The following is a 20,321-nucleotide window of genomic DNA, read 5'->3' on the forward strand; positions in this document are numbered from 1 at the left end:
CTCAACAAGAAAAAAGCAAGCAAACGAATTTAAAAATGAGTGAAGGGGACTTCCCTAGTTGCGCAGTGGTTAAGAATCCGCCTGCCAATGCAGGGAACACAGGTTCGAGCCCTGGGCCAGGAAGATCCCACATGCCGCGGAGCAACTAAGCCCATGCACCACAACTACTGAACCTGTGCTCTAGAGCCCGCGAGCCACAACTACTGAGCCCATGTGCCACAACTACTGAAGCCCACACGCCTACAGCCTGTGCTCAACAACAAGAGAAGCCACCACAATGAGAAGCCCACACACTGCAACGAAGAGTAGCCCCTGCTTGCCGCAACTAGAAAAAGCCCACGTGCAGCAACAAAGACCCAACACGGCCAAAAATAAATAAATTTTTTAAAAAAATGAGTGAAGGAGTTGAATAGACATTTCTCCAAGAAGATTTACAGATGGTCAATTAGCACATGAAAAGATATTCAACATCATTATCATTAGGGAAATACAAATAAAAACCACAATGAGATCCCACTTCACCTACATTAGGATGACCGTTATCCAGAAAACAGAAAATAACAAGTTTTGGGGATGATGTGGAGAAATTGGAACTCTTACGCATTGCTCATGGGAATGTGAAATGGTGCAGCTGCTGTGGAAAACAGTGTGGCAGTTCCTTAAAAACTTGAACATAGAATTACATATGATCCAGTAATTCCACTTAAAGGTATCTACCCAAGAGAATTTGAAACTAGAGACTCAAACTAAAAGTCAGCTATTTACCTTGATGTTAAAATAACCAGTCTCAACATTTAAGACTATTTACTTCATCTTTTTTTCTGTGTGTATGCATATGTGAACAAAGTTAGGATTATAATACAATTTTGTATGCTTGTCATCCACTTAACACTACATCCTGAGTACTTTCTCATATCAATTAAGTGTTCTTTTTTTAATATTTTATTTATTTATTTATTTATTTGGTTGTGCTGGGTCTTAGTTGCGGCAGGTGGGCTCCTTAGTTGCAGCTCGCCTTTTCCTTAGTTGTGGCTCACAGGCTTCTTAGTTGCGGCATGCATGTGGGGTCTAGTTCCCTGACCAAGGGTTGAACCCGGGCCCGCTGCATTGGGAGCTTGGAGTCTTAACCACTGTGACATCAGGGAAGTCCCTAAACATTCTTTTAAAAGGATTTTTAATATTTACAAAATAATCCATAAAATGGATATACATAACATTAACTCATTCCACATTCATAAATTGTTCTTCAAGCTCCTTGATTATTTTCATAGGAAACAAATTCTAGACATGGAATTATTAGATTAATGGTATGAACTATTTTAAGCTTCTTGCTACATATTGCCAAATTATTTTCTGGAAAGTTTTAGCAATCATGCCATGGATCTAAAAGTGTTCTTGTTTTCACTGTATTCTCACTAGCATTAGGATTTTTTTTATATATTTGCATAATTCACAAGCCAAGGATAAATTATATTTTTACTTTCATTTGTTGGGTGAGGTTGAACATGTTTTTCATATTAGCCTGAAATCTGTTTTTTCTTCATTGAGGTAAAATTTACATACAGTGAAATGCACGGGTTTTTTGTTTGTTTGTTGGGTTTTTTTGGCCACAGCACGCTGTTTGTGCGATCTTAGTTCCCCAACCAAGGATTAAATCCGGGCCCCTGACAGTGGAAGCGCAGAGTCCTAACCACTGGACTGCCAGGGAATTCCCTGCACAGATCTTAAATTTACAGTTCAGTGAGTTATTAAACATACACACCCATCCCATCCCAAACAGGATCTAGAACATTTCTATCACCCCAGAAAGTTCTCTTGAGACCCCTTCCAGCCAGTCTCCACCTAGTTATTCTGATTGTATTATTTTGTTTGTTCTTAAACTTTGCGTAGTGGAGCCAGAGTATGAACTCTTCTGTTTTGGGGTTTTTTCTTTTAACATAATATTTTGGAGATTTATCCATGTTCTTGTTTATAACATCAGTTCATTGTTTTTTATTGCTGAGCAGTATTCTGTGGTAGGAATATATCACAATTTGTTGATAGATTCTCCCCTTGATGAACATTTGGGATGCTTCCAATCTTTGATTATTGTGAATAAGGTGGCGGTGAAAATTCTAGTACAAGTATATTTTTACACATATGGTCTCATTCTCTTAGCTAAATACCTGTTAGTGGAATTGCTGGATGGGGTAGAGGTATATTTAACTTTATGTGCAAGTGCCAAACAGTCCTCCAAAGTGGTTTGACCATCATACACTCCCACTAGCAATGTATAAGATTTCTGTTTGTTTCATAGCATCAATATTTTGTGTTGTTACTTTAAAAAATTTTAGCCATTCTAGTGGATGTGAAATAATATATCATTGTGGTTTTAATTTGCATGTAGGTTGCTTAATTTCTTAATATCTGGTACTTCTCTAGATACCTGTTGTTCTTTTTTTTTATAAGGAAATGTGTTTTCTTTTTTTTTTTAAATAAATTTATTTTATTTTTGGCTGCATTGGGTCTTCATTGCTGTACACGGGCTCTTTAGTTGTGGAGAGCGCGGGCTACTCTTCCTTGGGGTGCGCAGGCTTCTCATTGTGGTGGCTTTTCTTGGTGCGGAGCACAGGCTCTAGGCACGCAGGCTTCAGTAGTTGTGGCACGCAGGCTTAGTAGTTGTGGCTAGCGGGCTTAGTTGCACTGCGGCACGTGGGATCTTCCCAGATCAGGGCTCAAACCCGTGTTCCCTGCTTTGGCAGGCGGATTCCTAACCACTGTGCCACTGGAGAAGTCCAAGATACCTGTTGTTCTTGATTTTTAATTTAAATCTGTTATGGTCAGAGAACATATTCTGTAAGATTTCATTATTTTGAAATTTGAGACTTGTTTTCCCTGTGTCTTTCATTGATTCCATATGTATTTGAAAAGAATGTGTGTTCTGCACTTGTTGGGTGTAGCATACTACACATGAGGTTAAGGTGGTTGATAGTGTTGTTCAAATATTCTATAACCTTATTAATCATTTCTGTATTTGTTCTACTAGTTACTAAGAAAAAGGAATTAATACCTCCAACTATGATTGTGGATTTGTATTTCCCTTTTAGTTGTTAGGGGTTTTTTTACTTCCAGTATTTTAAATCTCTGTTATTAGGTGCATACATATTTCATTTTAATTCCTCAAATAACTTCCTAATTATACCCTTCTGTGTTACTTTTTTGTGGTTGCTCCAGGGATTAAAATGTGCATCCTTAAGGTATTGAAGTCTACTTAGACGTAACATTGTACTACTTTACATAAAATCTAAGAACCTTGCAACAGTATATTTTCATTCATGCCCCTACTCTTTGTGCTGCTGTAATATATTTTACATTTACATGTTATAACCCCGGCAATGCAACATTATATTTTAGCATTAAACAGTTAATCTTTTAACTAAGTTATAGGACGACAGGAAACATAATATTTTATACTTACCCACTAATTTATCATTTCCAGTGCCTTTTATTCCTTTCTGTAGATTTGAGTTTCCATATGGAGTCATCCCTTTGGCCTGAAGGATATGCTTCAGCATTATTTGTAGTGCAGATCTACAGTGACAAATTCTGTTTTTGTTTATTTGAAAATATATTATTTCACCGTTCTTTTTGAAACATTTTTGATTTGAAGGATATTTTTGCTAGATATGGAATTTTTGGTTGGCAGTTAATTTTTTTCTTTCAGCACTTTAAATTGTCTCTGTCCTTCATTGTTTCTGATGAGAAATCTGCCATCTTCATATCATTGTTCCCCTGTATATAATATATCAGTTTTTCTCTGGCTATTTTCTAGATTTTTTTAGCAATGTGATTATGGCGTGATTTTCTTTGTATTTATCTACTAGGTTTCTTTTATATAATTATAAAACAATATATATAATATTATAAAACATTATATAATATTTTGTGGGGTATTTGTTTTTTACCAGATTTAGGAAAAGTCTGGCCATAATTTCATCAAAAGATTTTATTCTGCCTCATTCTGTTTCTCTTTTCCTTCTCAGTCTCTAATTATATGTATATTAACTTGGTATTGTCCCACAAGTTGCTGGGGAGCCATTCTTTTTTTTTTTAATCTTTTTTTCTTGGTTCTTCAGGTGGATAATTCCTATTGATCTTAGAGTTCACTGACCTTTTCTTTTGACATCATCATCTTCTATTAGGCCCATTCAGATAATTTTAGATATTCTCATTTTTGATTGTAGAATTTACTTTTTTTTTATAGTTTTCATTTATTTACTGAGATTTCCTCTTGTATGCATTCCATAAGCCTTTTAACATATTTATAATAACTGTGTTAAAGTCCCTGTTTACTAACTCTAACATTTTGGTCATCTCATGGTATGTTTCTACTGACTTCATTTTCTCTTGACTCTGGGTTACATTTTCCTCTTCTTATGTGTTGTAATTTTTTTATTGTATTCTGGACATTATGGATGATACATTATAGAGATTCTTAATTTTGTTATCTTTCTCTGAAGAATGTTCATTTTGCTTTGTCAGGTAGTTAAGTTACTTGTAGAGGCTGGGTTTTATACTTTATTAAAGTAGTTCTGTTTTAGTTTTGCCATTTAGTCTCAGGGTGAATCTTCAGTCCTGGGATACAATCTTTACTCCTAAAGTGTGGCTCTTAGGGTTTCAATGGAAAGCCTGAGGTATTTTCCAAACCCTTCTAACTTGGTGGGATTGAAATTCTAAATCCTGTCTGTCCTGTGGTATTGCTGAAATCTCTTCTCAGCTTTTCAGCCTTCTAGCTGCTGCTTTCTACCAGATTTATTGGAACCCCCCCCAACATGTTTGCAGTTCTGAGGTCTTAAAGAATTGAGGGGAGTTTATACACAGGTTTGGGAGCCCCTCTCCCTCTGGTTTTCTCCTTTCTAGGATATCCCTCTCAATACGTAGCCATTCTGGCAGCCATAGACTCCATTATCTCTGATAGCTTATGTTGCCCTGTGCTGCTCAGACTGGTGAGTGCCCTCAGTGGAAAAGCTGTTTAAACATAGATGTGACCCAGTGTGGTTCCCTTCTTTTAAGAATCCCCTCCATTTCCTGCCTGCTTTTCATCATTCACCACTGCCTTCAAATGGTTGCTTTTTTACATTTTTTTCCACACTTTATGATTGTTATCTGCAGGAAGGGTTAGTCCAATATAAGCTATTCCCCCACTGCCATACTGAAATCTGTTGCTGGACTATGGAACATTACTGGAATTGATCCAAGCTGAATATCTATTAGCTCTAAAATCTAGCATTTTTAATGGATTAATGGCCAAGTAAAATAGTAGTTTCAGTTTTTAACTTATTCTTTCTCTGAGTTTGGCTGGACAAAATTCTTAAATATATAACAGAAGTAATTGATGCCATTTTCTTTGGTATCCACATAGCAAAAGCTATATTTGTGGTTTAAGAGCTACAAAAGCACTTTTAACCACTTTGACTAGATGCTTCAGGAACAAGATGGAAAGATTGCATGGAATCTAAAAGAGGAAGTGAGTATAACAAGATGTGTTGCTTCGAATTCCCTGGTGGTCCAGTGGTTAGGACTCTGCACTTCCACTGCAGGGATCATGGGTTCGATCCCTGGTCAGAACTAAGATCCCTCAGGCCATGGTGAGCCCCACCCCCCAAAAAAAGATAGTTGCTATTTTGTCAGTAATGGTACTGGTACTTTGTTTTCCTAGTTAATGGAAATCTTTTTTTTGTTGTTTTTTTTGGCAGCACCATGCAGCTTGCCGGGATCTTAGTTCCCTGACCAGAGATCGAAACTGGGCCCTTGGCAGTGAAAGCACTGAGTCCTAACCACTGGACCGCCAGGGAATTCCCAATGGAAATCTAACTTTATTTTTAATTCTTTTGTTTTATTTTTTAAATTTTTAATTGTTTTTTATTTTTTTAATTTTTAATTTTTTTATGGAAATCTAATTTTAAATGCAACAGATAAACAGGAGAAAATAGTATATCTACCAATGATCCAAACTCGGGAATAAATAGACATATGAGGTGTGAATTAGTCCACGTGTGTAACTTCCCAGGCAGCCTCTTAGGGATAATAGAATCTAGGCACAGTCATGTCTCTCCTGGTTAATGGAGACTGACATAGCGAATCCACTTTTTCAGTGTCCTCTACCCTGTTTTGCCATTGGCTCACTTTATAACCTTAGATACGTCCCGTCTATCTGAGCCTCAACTTGTTCAAATAAAAAAGAGGAGTCCATGGGAATTCCCTCGTGGTCCAGTGGTTAGGACTGCTGCTTCTCACTGCCAAGGGCCCGAGTTCAATCCCCGGTCAGGGAACTAAAATCCCACAAGCTGCGTGGCACAGCCAAAAAAAAAAAAAGAGTCCAGAATAGACAATATGTAAGGTCTTTTCCAGCTTTAGGCTTCTACAAGTGTATGGTCAGAAGGGAGGTTTTCCTTTTGAATTTGAAGACAGTCCCTTGTGTTAAATGGATTTTAACCTATTTAAATCATAGTTTTAATTTTTCTGTGTATTTTTTAAGGTTGCAATTGTGGCTCAGGACTTGGCAGCATTCCATACTGCATCATCAGAAATGGGGCACCAACAGCATAGCCATCACTTAGTAACCACAGAAACCAGACCTTTGACCTTAGTGGCAACATCCAACGGCACCCAGATTGCAGTTCAGGTGGGTACAATGGCAACTGTCCTCCATTGACAGCAGTGCTGCTCAGCTCTCAGCCTTGTACTCTCTGCTTTATGCGTAACCTTCACAGAGGCAGGGCACAGAATCATCTGTATTACTTAGCCACATTAAGGAAATTGCTGCGTTTGAAGTAGACTCAGACTAAAACTTTGTTTTCTACCATCCTTGTATATTCTAGGGGAATTTATAACAAGAAAAATAAAGATCCTGGTATATATATATATATACCTGTGTGTACCTGGCCAGCTATCTTTACTCTCAGAATAAAAGTCTAATTAGGCAGGATTTTATAAAGCACTTAAGAGTTATTCCTTGGAAATGAACCTCCTGTAAACATAGACCCCAAGTTAGTCCTCTGAGAATCACTGCACAGCTGTATTTTATGGTGGGAAATGTCAGAAGACTGTGAAGAACACATTCTCTGGGAAGTCACTGCATTCAGGCAGAGAATCTAGAATGCTAGGTGTAGATTACCTTTCCTTGGGAAGATTTTTTTTTAAATGTATTTACTTGGAAAAGGGTTAGAACATACTCAGGAAAATGTCAGCTATTGGTTTTAATTTAGTTTATGGGCATAAAAGCTAAAGGCTCAGGAAGCTCTGTATCTCCACTGGAAAAGATGAGCATCTTTTGTTCCTTGCATGCGTGAAGGTTTATCAAAATCCTAAATAAAGAAACTGCATTCCCAGCAGGAATTTGTTTTTATGTTTTGTGGATCAGCAGTAGTACCTTAACAAGCCCAGGTGTCAGAGTTACAGAGAGAAATTTTACTTCTGGTATGTTATATTTCTTTGGCATCTTGACTGTGGTTTTGTGTATGTTCCTGTTTCAGCTTGGAGAACAGCCATCTCTGGAAGAAGCCATCAGAATAGCATCCAGGATCCAACAAGGAGAAACGCCAGGGTTGGATGATTAATCCTCAGAACAATGGAGCAATAAAGCAAGAGGAGCCTTTCATCTTCAGGCAGCAGAGATCCATGAAGCCCGGGCTCAGGAAAATTAGAAATTTTTCATTCCTGAAACAGTGTACACATTTTTATGCAAGAGTGGAGAACAATTTATTCTTGACACTTTTGTGTATATAACCCTTGGAAAAGATTTCCCAAACTGATTCATTGTGTACAAGGAAGTATGAAGTTAGGGTAATACAGTAAATTTTTATGTTACTCTTTTATCAGATTGCAAAATCCTAGAGTCTACATGCAAGACCAGTGAAGTCTTATGGAGACTTATGATGGATTTTTAACTTACTGTGAAAAATTAAAGGCTGTATCTAAAATGTCAAAGGTTCTATACATCAAACAATCATAATTCCAAAAGCCATCATGGATAATAAAGGATGTAAAGCCTTCACATATTTCCCTCAGCTAGTAGAGTGTCTGCAGTTTTTGTTCTACTGTATACTTGTCCATTTTTATTTGTATCTTACGGTTTGAAGACTATTCATTATAGTTTTCCATCCCTGTTAACTAACAGCTCTTCAAGCTGAAGTGCTAATTGTATTAGCATTACATTGGATTATATATAAAATTACAGAGTTTGGTTATTTAAAATTAAAAAGTTAAATCCAGTACTTTGGTTTTGTTAAAGATTTTCCTTAGCGTTCAGTTTCTTGTTACTGTTTTTTAAAAATAATAAACTATCAAAGTTTGACCACAGGCTGGAGCCCGGGATAATAGTGCTGTAATTGGAAATGGCTTTACTCTGAAAATTAGGTTAGTGGGTTGGTGTAAATTATTTATTTTTGCTTATGTACTTTTGTTTTAAAGCTTATTTACCCTAAAGTTTATTATTAATTTTGAATACAGCAATTTTTTAAATGTTACCTTTATATTTGTTTCATTAAATTGGTATGGAGGTGGGGGGAAGTGTTGTAGAAAATATCACGAACATAATAAAATACAACACATATATTGTGTATCAAGCACAAAATAAGTACTTTTCCATACATTTTTATCTACTCATAACAATTTTGTGAGATATGTGGGATTTACTACTCCTGTTTGTACATAAGGAAGCTGAAGGTCCAAAGAGGTTACGTGTCTACCCAGGCCTTACAGCTGTGGTGAGGCAGGGCAAAGACTTAAGAACCCAGACTTTCTGACTCCCAAGTCCAGGGTGTTTTTTCACCACACCACAACTACCTTCTCAGATGATAACCTGTGGCAGAGATTATCAAGATGAGCTTTGGTGATCTCGATTGCCCAATGACCTGAGCACCTGAAAAACCATCTCTAATGTTGGAAAATCAGTGTGGGGTCTACCAAGGTCCAAAAAAGGGGGGGAGGGTGTGTGAGGGTTGTGCTGCAACAATCACTTCTTTGCTGTTGTTCACCATGCTTTGTTTGCCAGGGGGCTGAAACGTGGCTGTTTTTCATTTCAAGCCTTACAGTAAAAAGGAAAAAATGTTGTGCTGTTTTATTTAATATAAATGTTATCTTTGATCAGGTTCTTTGAAGTCTTGCTAAAAAGGGTCATGATTTAGTCATTTGAAATGGGAAACCCTTCAGGGTTGGGCAGGGGGGTTGGCTGCTTTCCCTTCAAAGCTCTTCATAGATAGATAACATTAGAAAAGGTCTCAGTCACCCACCGCCTCAGTCTCCATTCTTTTTTTTTTTGCAGTATGCGGGCCTGCATCCCATGTCCCCTGCATCGGCAAGTGGACTCTCAACCACTGCACCACCAGGGAAGCCCGAGGAGGAGGTTTTTATTCCAAAGCTGACTGTTCCTTATTCATACTATATGTTTTCTGACTAAGGACTTGCTCATTTGGAGGAAGAAGAGCCTGTTTCTAGCTCCACCTCTGAGACTAGGAAGTTAGAACTTAGTCTAATGCACTCAATCACTAGGAAAAATTTTCAAGTTTTCCTAAACAACTCTTCAATCAGTGACAGACCAAAACTAAATTATAGACTAGTTTTAAGTACACAGCAATGAGAATGTATGATCTTCAACTGCATGTAAAAGTATGAATGATCCTCATAAATATAATGTTCAGCAAAGGAAGCTGGACCTAAGAGTGCGGGCCAAACTACTCTCATTATCTGAAGTCAGGACAGTGGATACTATTGGTAGGGAGGGGAGCTGGGGGTGAGAAGGAAGCCCAGAGGGAGGTTGAAGCACTAGCATCATGGGCATGTCCATAGGGCCCTGCACTTAGAAAGGCCCCACTGGTGGTTTAATGCTCTGCTGTCACCATCTTAAAGTTCTTAATAAAACTGGAACATTGCATTTTCATTTCTCATTGGACCCTGTAAACTGTGTAGCTGTAATGTTCTATATCTTAATCTGAGTGTTGAATTTGTGAATATTCACCAAAGTGTACATATTTTGATATGTTTGCTCTTCTGTATGTATATACCTCAACATGAAGTTTAAAAAAGTTGAATTATAGATTATTTTAAAAATAAGTCAATTGGGCTTCCCTGGTGGCGCAGTGGTTGGGAGTCCGCCTGCCAATGCAGGGGACACGGGTTCGTGCCCCAGTCCGGGAGGATCCCACATGCCACGGAGCAGCTGGGCCCATGAGCCATGGCCTCTGAGCCTGAGCGTCCAGAGCCTGTGCTCCGCAGCGGGAGAGGCCACAACAGTGAGAGGCCCGCGTAACGCAAAAAAAAAAAAAAAAAAGGCAATGAAACATTACTTATGGAATGCAGCCAAAGTTGTATTCACAAGAAAATTCATGACCTTAAACACTTTTACTGCTGAATAAGAAAAAATAAAAGTGCATTAACAAAGCAGACAATGCAGGAAATTAGAAGGGGAATAAAAAGTCACAGCAAAGCAAAATTTAAAGAAAGCAAAAGGAAGGAATTAATAGAGATAAAAGCAAAATGAATTATTTCAATATCAGAAAAACAACTGATTAATAAATCTAAGATCTAGTTCTTTGGGGTGGGAGGAAAGCAAACAGTAAAACTGATAAACCACCAGCTAACATGATAAAAAAAAAAGACAAAACAAATATACAATGAGAAAGGGCTTATAACCTTGGGTACAGAGGAAATGATGAGAAATACAAGTGAAAACTTTGCTCAGTCCTATGCTATTACAATTTAAAATCTGAATGAAATGGATAATACTCAAGGAAATATAAATTACCAACAGGGACTCAAAGACAGTAGAAAATCTAAACAGATAAATAACCATGGACAAAAGCTGTCAAAAGCAATACCTCAAAAAAAAAAAAATCTGAACCTAGACACATTAAGAGCAACATCTTTCAGACTTTCACATAATCAATCATTCTCATACTATTAAAGCTGCTCTAAAGCATAGAGAAAGAAGCAAACATTCCAGTGTTTCATGAAACCAAAGTCCTATAAAGATTGTACAACAGAAAAACTATGGACCAGTTCCATTTATAAATATAGATGCAAAATGACTAAATGAAATACATGAACATAATTTTGCAGTATGTTCTGAAAACGACTACAGTTTATTTCAGGAAGAATAGAGTGGCATAATAGAAGGAAAATCTATCATCTAATTCACCACATAAATAATTAAAAAGAGGAAAAAGCAGAATAATGAAGAGAAATGCTAAAATGTGATAGAATTGAATATTCATTCCTCATAAATATTCTGACAAAAGGAAAAGAATACTTCCCTCATGTAACAGATATAAATCATGTCCACATGCACACATACACATAATCGCATCTTATCAACCAATATTATTCTTTTTTTTCCAATATTATTATTATGTTTTTTAAATAAATTTTATTTATTTATTTGTCTGCATTGGGTCTTCGTTTCTGTGCGAGGGCTTTTCTCTAGTTGCGGCGAGCGGGAGCCACTCTTCATGGCAGTGCACGGGCCTCTCACTGTCGCGGCCTCTCCTGCTGAGGAGCACAGGCTCCAGATGCGCAGGCTCAGTAGTTGTGGCTCACGGGCCCAGTTGCTCCGCGGCATGTGGGATCTTCCCAGATCAGGGCTCGAACCCGTGTCCCCTGCATTGGCAGGCAGATTCTCAACCACTGCGCCACCAGGGAAGCCCTGCGATATTATTCTTAATATCCCCATTGAAGTCAGGAGCAAGACAGGAATGCTCTCTACCTCTCCTGTAATTAGCACCATGTTCTAACCAACTGAGCTAACCAGCCATTGAACACCTCTCCTCTTATTTAATGTTGTTCTGGAAGTGCTAGCTAATGCAATTAGACAACAGAACAAAGTAAGAGTCATAAGTACCAGGAAGAAAGACAGAATTATCAATTATATGATTGCCTACGTAGAAATCCAAAATAATCAACTGAAAAATTGTTAGAAGTAATCCAGGAGCACAGAACATGTTTTGTGTCTTTATTTCATCCTCGCCATTTTTCTGTGCTCTTGTTGTTTCTAACCACTGGTTTACAAGCACACAGACACACAGGGCCCTGGAAGTCAGCAGAGCTTGGTAGTGGTGGGTGGGAGTTGGGGTAGGCATCAAACAGAAGGCTGGGCTGCTTCAAGAGCCTTGAAGGCAAGGCAGGTGATCCAGTCAGAATTGTCAGGAGCGTGTGTGAGCAATCCTACGTCCCAAACTGAGCTCCTGGCTCAGTTAAGATTCTGAAGCTGGTAACCAGGGACAAAGCCTCTTATTCTGTGTTTAAAAGTGAGACTGTAATAAATCAGAGGGCTCCTGAAAGCCCTTTCCTTATCAGCACCTCACCACAGACTGCAGCCAGAGAACAGACCTGCAGGAAGACCAGTCCAGATGAAGTAACCAGGCTAAGAAAACAGAAGCACAGGCTCCTTTCCCAAGAGCAAAGCCAGGGGAGGGAGATAGGGAGGTAGGGAAGCGAGGAAAGGGAAGGAGGGATAGGGCATCAGTGACCAGAAAGAGAGGAGAGCTCTAGTGTGTCAGAAAAGGCAGTGTATGGGTCTCTAGGACTTGTGCCATATTCCACCTTCTCCATCCTGTTTTAGAGCAATGATTCGGCCTTTCTCTTGGCTCTCTCTTTAGTTGGTACCTAGGCATTTTGGAAGTGAGATTTTTTTGATAATTTTGTATATTTCTCCAAATGTCTTCCCTGAGGTAAATATATTTACTCTAGGTTAATTTTTAAAAATTGAATCATTATACAGTTTTGCAACCTTTTTTTCGTATCTTAGATATCTTTTCATTTTGTACATATAGCTCTATCTCATTATTATGCAAACTGTGGTTACTTATTATTTAATGGACATTTGGGTGGCTTCCAATTTTTGGTATTTTAAACAATGCCTACAACACAATTCCTCCAAATCTCCATTTGGCTGATTCCCTCACTTCATTCAGATTCCTGCTCAAATGCCACCTCCTCAGAAAGGCCTTCCTAGATCATCCTATTTAAAATAGCACCTCCCTCTAACCCTCTACCACTTCTTAATCCCTGACACCTCCCTTTTTCTTTTATAGCACTTATCACTACTTGATATTTTTTGTACCTTTGTTTAATTATATATTGTCTGTCTCCACCAGAGGCCTCAAAGTTTTATGAAAGTAAGGACTTCGGTTTGTTTCACTGCTGTGTTCCTAGTGCCCAGAAGGGTGCCAAGCCCACAGGGGAATCTCATTAAGTATTTAATGAATTAATACAATGATAAACATTCTTTTATATATTTTTGCAAACCTGTAGAAATGTTTACTAGCATTGCTGAGTCAAAGATTATAAAAAAAAAAAAAAGATTATAAATATTTAAATTGTAACAGAAATATTCAAAACAATCTTTTAGGGACTTCCCTGGTGGTGCAGTGGTTAAGAATCCACCTAGCAATGCAGAGGACACGGGTTCGATCCCTAGTTTAGGAAGATCCCACATGCCACGGAGAGACTAAGCCTGTGTGCCACAACTACTGAGCCTGCGCTCTAGAGCCCGCGAGCCACAACTGCTGAGCCCGTGTGCCACAACTACTGAAGCCCACGTGCCTAGAGCCTGTGCTCCACAACAAGAGAAGCCACCGCAATGAGAAGCCCACACAATGCAACCAAGAGTAGCCCCCCCCTTGCCACAACTAGAGAAAGCCCGCGCACAGCAACGAAGACCCAACCCAGCCAAAAATAATTAATTTTTAAAAAATAATAACAAAACAATCTCTTAAAAGTGGTACCAATTTACACCCACCCCCATAGCAGACAAGAATGCATTTCTCCAAACCCTCTGCAACACAGCATAGTATCAGTCTTTATAATCTTTCCTCTTGATTTTAGAATTTAAAATACATGTGGATTTTATGGTATAACAAAAAGGTAGAGGTGCCAAGTCTGACTGTCTCTGATTCCCACTCCCCTCAATCACGCCGTACAGGAAGTGTGCCCTGCGGTCCAGACTCTAGCAGCACACTGCACAACTAGCCTGGCCCACGGCTGGTTCCTGTGACACTGTCTTCATCAAGTCTCCCAGTGAGTTCTCACCCTCACCTTACCCCATTCCTGACAGGGTAGAAAGAGCTATTCTTTAAGTCAGTAGTAATACAGTCTCAGTAATGCTGGCTCTATGACTGTGTGATACAGGCATTTAACTTATCTGGGTTTCATTTTCTTCATCCGTAAAATGTGAATAAAAATACCTCTTGGAGGGTTCCTATAAAGATTAAGATAAATATGTAAAGCATCTGGCTCGGTGCCTACCATATAGCTGGCACTATAGCCTTCCCAGCTCCCTTTAAAGCACTCCAGCTTTTTGTGGCACTTAGGACATTTCCCATATGCTGACCTGTATAAAAAGTAGGGTCAGTGGGTAGGATATGGATGGTGCTTGAACATGGCACACAGTCAATAGAAGATGCCAGGTAGAGTTGATTTTTGCATTCAGGAACTAGTCCATCCTCACTGGTATGTTTTTTTCCACATACATATTTACACCACCAATCAGCTGATCGTATCCCACACTGCCACGTACTCTCTACCCAACTAGCTACTGGATGAGCTCATCTCTCAATCCTGTCTGAGCTGAACAGGGCCTTTTACAGAACTTTAAAACTGACTCACCATTGAGTCATCAAAACATAGCAATACCCAAACACACTCCTGTTGCTTCACAAAAGACCAGCATGGGATGTCTGCCTTATCTCCTTTCCCTCTCCTACTGAGACTGGGCCCCTTGTCTCACTGGAGAGGAGTCATCACATCTTTTGTGTGGCAGTAATCTGAACAAAGCTGGTTTAGATAATCACAGTGTGGCCAGCAGACAACTCGTGGTCATCCGGGTCATTTCCTGTGTATGTCACTAACCCAGGAGGAGAGGCAATTAATCAATTACCCGATTGTGTATTTAGCACCGGCATTCTGTTGGGCACTCACTTACTGATTCCTCCTGTTTATAACATTTCTGTGAAGTGACCTTTTCAGTTATTGAAACTCATGAAGAATAGAGAGAAAAGCAGCCCTTTGCAAGAAATATTGGAGAAAATGGGGCTACTTCGTTCCATTCCAGTAAAAAGAAGTTCTAAAATAGCAAATAGGAAGCATGCTGTTTTGGCTAACTGCCTCACAGAGCTGTAATTTTAAATGTGGGTTGAGAACTCCTCTCTTATCTAGAAATAATATGGCCAGTGGTCAGTATTTTCTCTTGGGAAAAGTCTTAAAGTAGTATTCTTGCCACAGGCCTTACTGATTGCAGTGGACTATCAAGTCGTTGAAGATTAGGGGGGCCTGTGTAAAGGCTGAGATAACTGGGGGCAGGCCTGAAGCCTTCTTTCACTAACAAAACTGGTTATAGCCAAGGTTTTGTGTATGTACAGACGCAACTGTTAAGCACCCCGGCACAGTCTCTCAGTGTGGAAGCCCTCAAGAAAAAACTGAATGAGAGGGCTTCCCTGGTGGCACAGTGGTTGAGAGTCCGCCTGCTGATGCAGGGGACACGGGCTCGTGCCCTAGTCCGGGAAGATCCCACATGCCGCGGAGCGGCTGGGCCCGTAAGCCATGGCCCCTGAGCCTGCGTGTCCGGAGCCTGTGCTCCGCAACGGGAGAGGCCACAACAATGAGAGGCCCGCGTACCACAAAAAAAAAAAAAAAAAAAAAAAAACTGAATGAGAATCTTAGATCCTCAAAGTTTTTGTACATAATCTAAATAATTGCATGTAATGGAATCTTCCCTTGATCTTATATAAATGTCAGAAGGATAAATGAAAATAGTAAGTTAGTAATCCTTAAAGAGTCATTAGGCATGAAAATAAATTATGCTCATTTCATTAAAATACAAGCTTTCAACTGGTCACTCTTCCCTAGCTATACTTCTCAAGTTCTTATCAATACTATCTCTGTTCTGATTTGACTATCCTTGCTGGTTGTACACAACCTTTAACTGTTGATCCACGTTAAGCAAACTTATTTTGGTGACACCAGGAATCACATGTTGCATTTACTGAGTATAAAGCCATTAACAAGTATGAATATTCTCGAATAACACTGTTACAAGTAAAAGCACACATAACATTTATTGAACACTATTCGTAAGGGACAATGCTAGTCTCACATTTAATCCATTAAACAACTAAGGAGGAACTGGATTTGATTATTCTGTATCAGAGTAAGCTGATGAATATGTGGTGAAATGGTCAAACAGTGTCATCCATCAGAGGGTATTAAGGCAAGTGACAAAGGAGAGAAATCTAATCGATACCTGAGAAGTCAAACAGGAGCAGTGGTAGGAGTTACCACATTCTAGCCTGAGAACTGGATTCCTGGGGCCAACCAGCAGTTCGTAACAGAGCTGGGTTGAAGTGAGATGAGGTTTGCTGAGAGAACCAGCAGAAGGAGATAGGTAAAGATATTAAGCAAGATGAAGAAAGACAGTTTAACTTTTTTAGCATATTATTTGGTTTTTAAGTGAAAAACAGATTTGACCAACATGGCTTTTTAAAAAAATTAGATATCTATCAGAGTAGGCTCTTCTTTAGAAAAAGTTATTATTTCTCCAGAACCAAAAACATAATCTGGAAATGATTCAGCTTTGGGTAAAATCTGGCTAGTCTTAACAAACATTCCTAGAGACTTTACATCACTGTGAAAAATTAGATCCTAGTTCTGAAGGACTTTTCATTCAGAAGTTCATGGCTTATGTTAATGAGAATATGCACATATATTTATGTGCTGTATATATTTTAAGTATTTGAGGACTTCCCTGGTGGCACAGTGGTTAAGAATCGCCTGCCGGGGGACACGGGTTTGATCCCTGGTCTGGGAAGATCCCACATGCCGTGGAGCAACTAACCCCATGTGCCACAACTACTGAGCCCTCGTGCCACAGCTACTGAAGCCTGTGCACCTAGAGCCTGTGCTCCGCAACAAGAGAAGCCACCACAATGAGAAGCACGCCCACCGCAATGAAGAGTAGCCCCCGCTCGCTACAACTAGAGAAAGCCCACATGCAGCAACAAATACCCAACGCAGCCAAAAATAAATAAATTTATTTTAAAAAAAGTATTTGAGAAGGTGATTTAGGACTCTCAATTATAAATTTTCAGGGCAGGAATCTTGCTTATTTTGCTGCTAAGGAAGGTGAATAGGCTGACAACAGTGGCATGAAAAAGCCTTTTACTTGCTAAATCGTCTAAAGGAGATAAACAGGTTAAGTTTGTTCTCCCAATACCCAGAGGCAAAATTTTCACTCAGTTATTACAACATTACCACAAGCCTGTGGATTCTGCAAAAGTTGCCTAGCAACATTACAGTTAGAAACAACACAGGGTAGGGAAAGAACAGGAAATTTGAATTAGATATGCCCTGGGGCAGGTGGGCGTAACCCATACAGTGAGGGCTGTACTCTGAGGAGCATGAAATTTTAAAAATCGGAACAATCATTTAGAATTTCAGTTAGGACATTGCTGCAGTTAAACCATAACACTGTGCTTGTTCTCAGCTGGAGGAGGCAGGGCCTGGGTTTCTTACTCATTTTGGCACTTTTGTTTTAAAGAACACTACATTTTAATTATTCCAGAAACATTTATTAAGAACCTTCTTTGGGGCCAAGGCACATTGCTGGCTGCTGGAGCTCTAAAGACGAATAAAACTCGATCTCAGCACCGGGTGGGAGAGAAACCAGACATGTAGACAAAGAGTGTTACATAGTCCATGCCGGGTGCAGTGGAAAGTCTGGAGCCGGGAATATCTATTTTACATGGAAGTGGCGAAAGTCAAATGGTTCTTGCTCTGATTACTGCTTTTAACAATACTTAAAAAAAAAATTCCTTCTTTCCCCCCGTAATTTTATACATTTGTTGGGAATTTACCTTTCCTATTCTGTGTGAGGACCTGGGTGTGAACCAAGAACTCTTCCCTTCCCATCCGGAACCAGGCCCCTTTGCCCCAGCCAATTTCAAGAACCTCCTAGTTCAGGGAAGCAGAGAGGTGGAAAAGTTAAGAGGTGACAAAACCCAAAAAATGTTAGAAGATTGTTTGCCTCCAGGAAGGGGACTTGGGCTGGGGGTTGCAGGGGTAAGTCGGAGACTTCTATACCATTTGAATTAGTAATATAGAGAGAAAAATAAACCAATCAACAAATATTTAAGTAAGGGCTCTATTATTCACTCAGAAGATATTGAGCACCTAAATCACATCAGAATACTGCAATAAACAAATGGAAAATGTCCCTATACTCAAGGACCTCATTTTCTAGAAGGGAATAGGAGTAAACAATCAACACACTTTGAAATAGATATAAGCCTGTAAAGGAAATAAAGCAGGGTGTTGTGAAAGAGTGGGGGGGGGCGGCAGCGTGAGCTTGCACGCGTAATGATAGAGGATATAGGATTCCTATATAGGAGAGGCTTAGGGGCAAAAACCTCGCTCTGGAGAGGTGTTTACTCAGCTTTAAAGTTTCTGTTTACCTAGGAAGCACACTATTTTTACATACAACTCATGTTACAGATCAATAAAGAGTAGAAGTTTTCTAAAGTTATTTTTATTTACACTTCACGTGAAATTGAGAAAATGTTAACTATCCGTATCAAAGAATTTATATTTCTCACTAGGAGAGAAGTGTTGGAGGGAGGGTGCTAAAAACCACTCCTTGGCTTTGGCCACGGATTATCAGAGAACACCTCTCTCTGATATATACAAAAGGGTTAAGTTCCAGTCTTCTGAGAGCTTAAAATTAAGTTTGGACTAACACACAGAAAAGACACATTTATACATCAGTTAGCAAATATTTGGAGATGACTGTTTACCCTTCACTGCTTCTTCAGTTATGTGATCTCAGGGAATTTCCCATGTGTTTCCATTGTTAAAAACCACCTTGAGTTTATTTAACCTTTGAAAAGTGTTAGAACAACATATATGGTCGGGTGTTAATATCCATAAAGTGCCACAATAAGAAAAACAGACAAGAGAGATAAATGCAAATGGCCATTAAGCCCATGAAAACTGTCCAGTGACATGAATCAAAACAAAACTACATCTACAAACATTAAGTACCCACTGATGTCCAGAATTCACCAACGGTGTACTCTAATCCACCGCTTGTGAGAACGTAAATTTTTTTCTCTGGAAGGCAGTTTGACAGTTTATATATACTTTGAGCCAGTAATTCTCACTTCTGTGAATGTATCCTAAAGAATAAAAAACAAAACACAGAGGAAAAACAACACGAGAAGGAACAATATTCATTACGGGGTTACTCACAACTGAAAAATTGTCAGAAGCTTCTATGTGCGACAGTAAAAGACGGATTAAATCACAATTTGACGTAGTACTAGAGAAATTTTTCCTCAAGTTGCTTTGAAATTTGCAGCGAGCTGAGCCAATCTGTTTTGCCAACACTTGCCCACGTGCTGGCAAACAAATATAAACACCGTGGCCGCGTAGTGGGCACTTGGTTTTGTGCTTAGGGCCCAGTGTGGTGCTGCTTTATTTACTGTGGGCAAGTGGGGGGCGGGCGGTGGAGAGCGGGGACGGCAGAGGGGACTATGGCCTGCGGGCGCTCCCCTCGCGGCGGACACACCGGCCTCCGGCCCCTAACAGACTCTCTGGGGGAAAACTGAGGCTCAGAGGTCGCCCCGCATCCAGTGACCTCGCCTCGAGAACTCGAGCGCCCGTCTTCCGGCTGACTTCGGTATCGGCCTAACCCATTTGCACACGGTCGCAAGGGTCCAGAGGCCGGAGGCACCATTCCCGATTCAAACCTCGACCCTGCAACCAGACTCCCCACAGCCACGCCCACTGAGCCCCAGGGCCCGGCACCAAAGGGATGCGGGACAGGAGGTCGGTCTCCCTGGGCAGCGCCCAAGGGCGACGGCGGTCCCCCCTCTCCCAGCGACCCGCAGGGGCCCCGACGGCTACCCCGTCGCAAGTCCCGCTCCTGACTCCGGGGAGCCGGAGGGGCAGCGAGGAAGTCGTGTCCAGGCCGGCGCTCGGCTCGGCCTAGTCCAGTCCGCACCCTTCGCTCCTCCCAGAGGGCTGCCTCTGCTCCCCGGCCCGGCCCTGTCCGGACGGCGGCGGACCCAGCTCCCAGCCATCCAGCTCGCTCATAGGACCGCGGCACTGTGCCCGCCCAGGCCTGGATCCGCGCGGAGCGGGGGGCGGGGCGGGGGCGTGGGGGGCGGAGCCAGCAGGTTCGCGCCAAAATCGCGTAGTTGATCCCTCCCCCGCGGGCTGAGTCGCGCCCTCCTTTTTTTTCAAACCCCGGGCTGGGCGGGGATTGGTGGACTGGGCACTCACGTGGTTAACGGTCG

The 20,321-nt window shown here is 40.4% G+C and overlaps 1 protein-coding gene across 7 annotated transcripts in view; it reads left to right on the forward strand.

Moving 5' to 3' along the window:
• Positions 1-8,507, forward strand: part of ZNF143 (zinc finger protein 143) — a 55,382-nt gene extending 46,875 nt beyond the window's left edge. For all 7 annotated transcript variants that reach the window (XM_032640957.1, XM_032640958.1, XM_032640955.1 and 4 more), the window contains exons 15-16: positions 6,518-6,664; positions 7,515-8,507. In XM_032640957.1, the coding sequence (XP_032496848.1) occupies positions 6,518-6,664; positions 7,515-7,598 (231 nt within the window). In that variant the 3' untranslated portion in view covers positions 7,599-8,507. The remainder of the gene's footprint in view (positions 1-6,517; positions 6,665-7,514) is intronic.
• Positions 8,508-20,321: the final 11,814 nt, after the last annotated feature.

Source organism: Phocoena sinus, chromosome 8, assembly GCF_008692025.1.
Source record: "Phocoena sinus isolate mPhoSin1 chromosome 8, mPhoSin1.pri, whole genome shotgun sequence".
In the NCBI taxonomy this organism is placed as follows: domain Eukaryota; kingdom Metazoa; phylum Chordata; class Mammalia; order Artiodactyla; family Phocoenidae; genus Phocoena; species Phocoena sinus.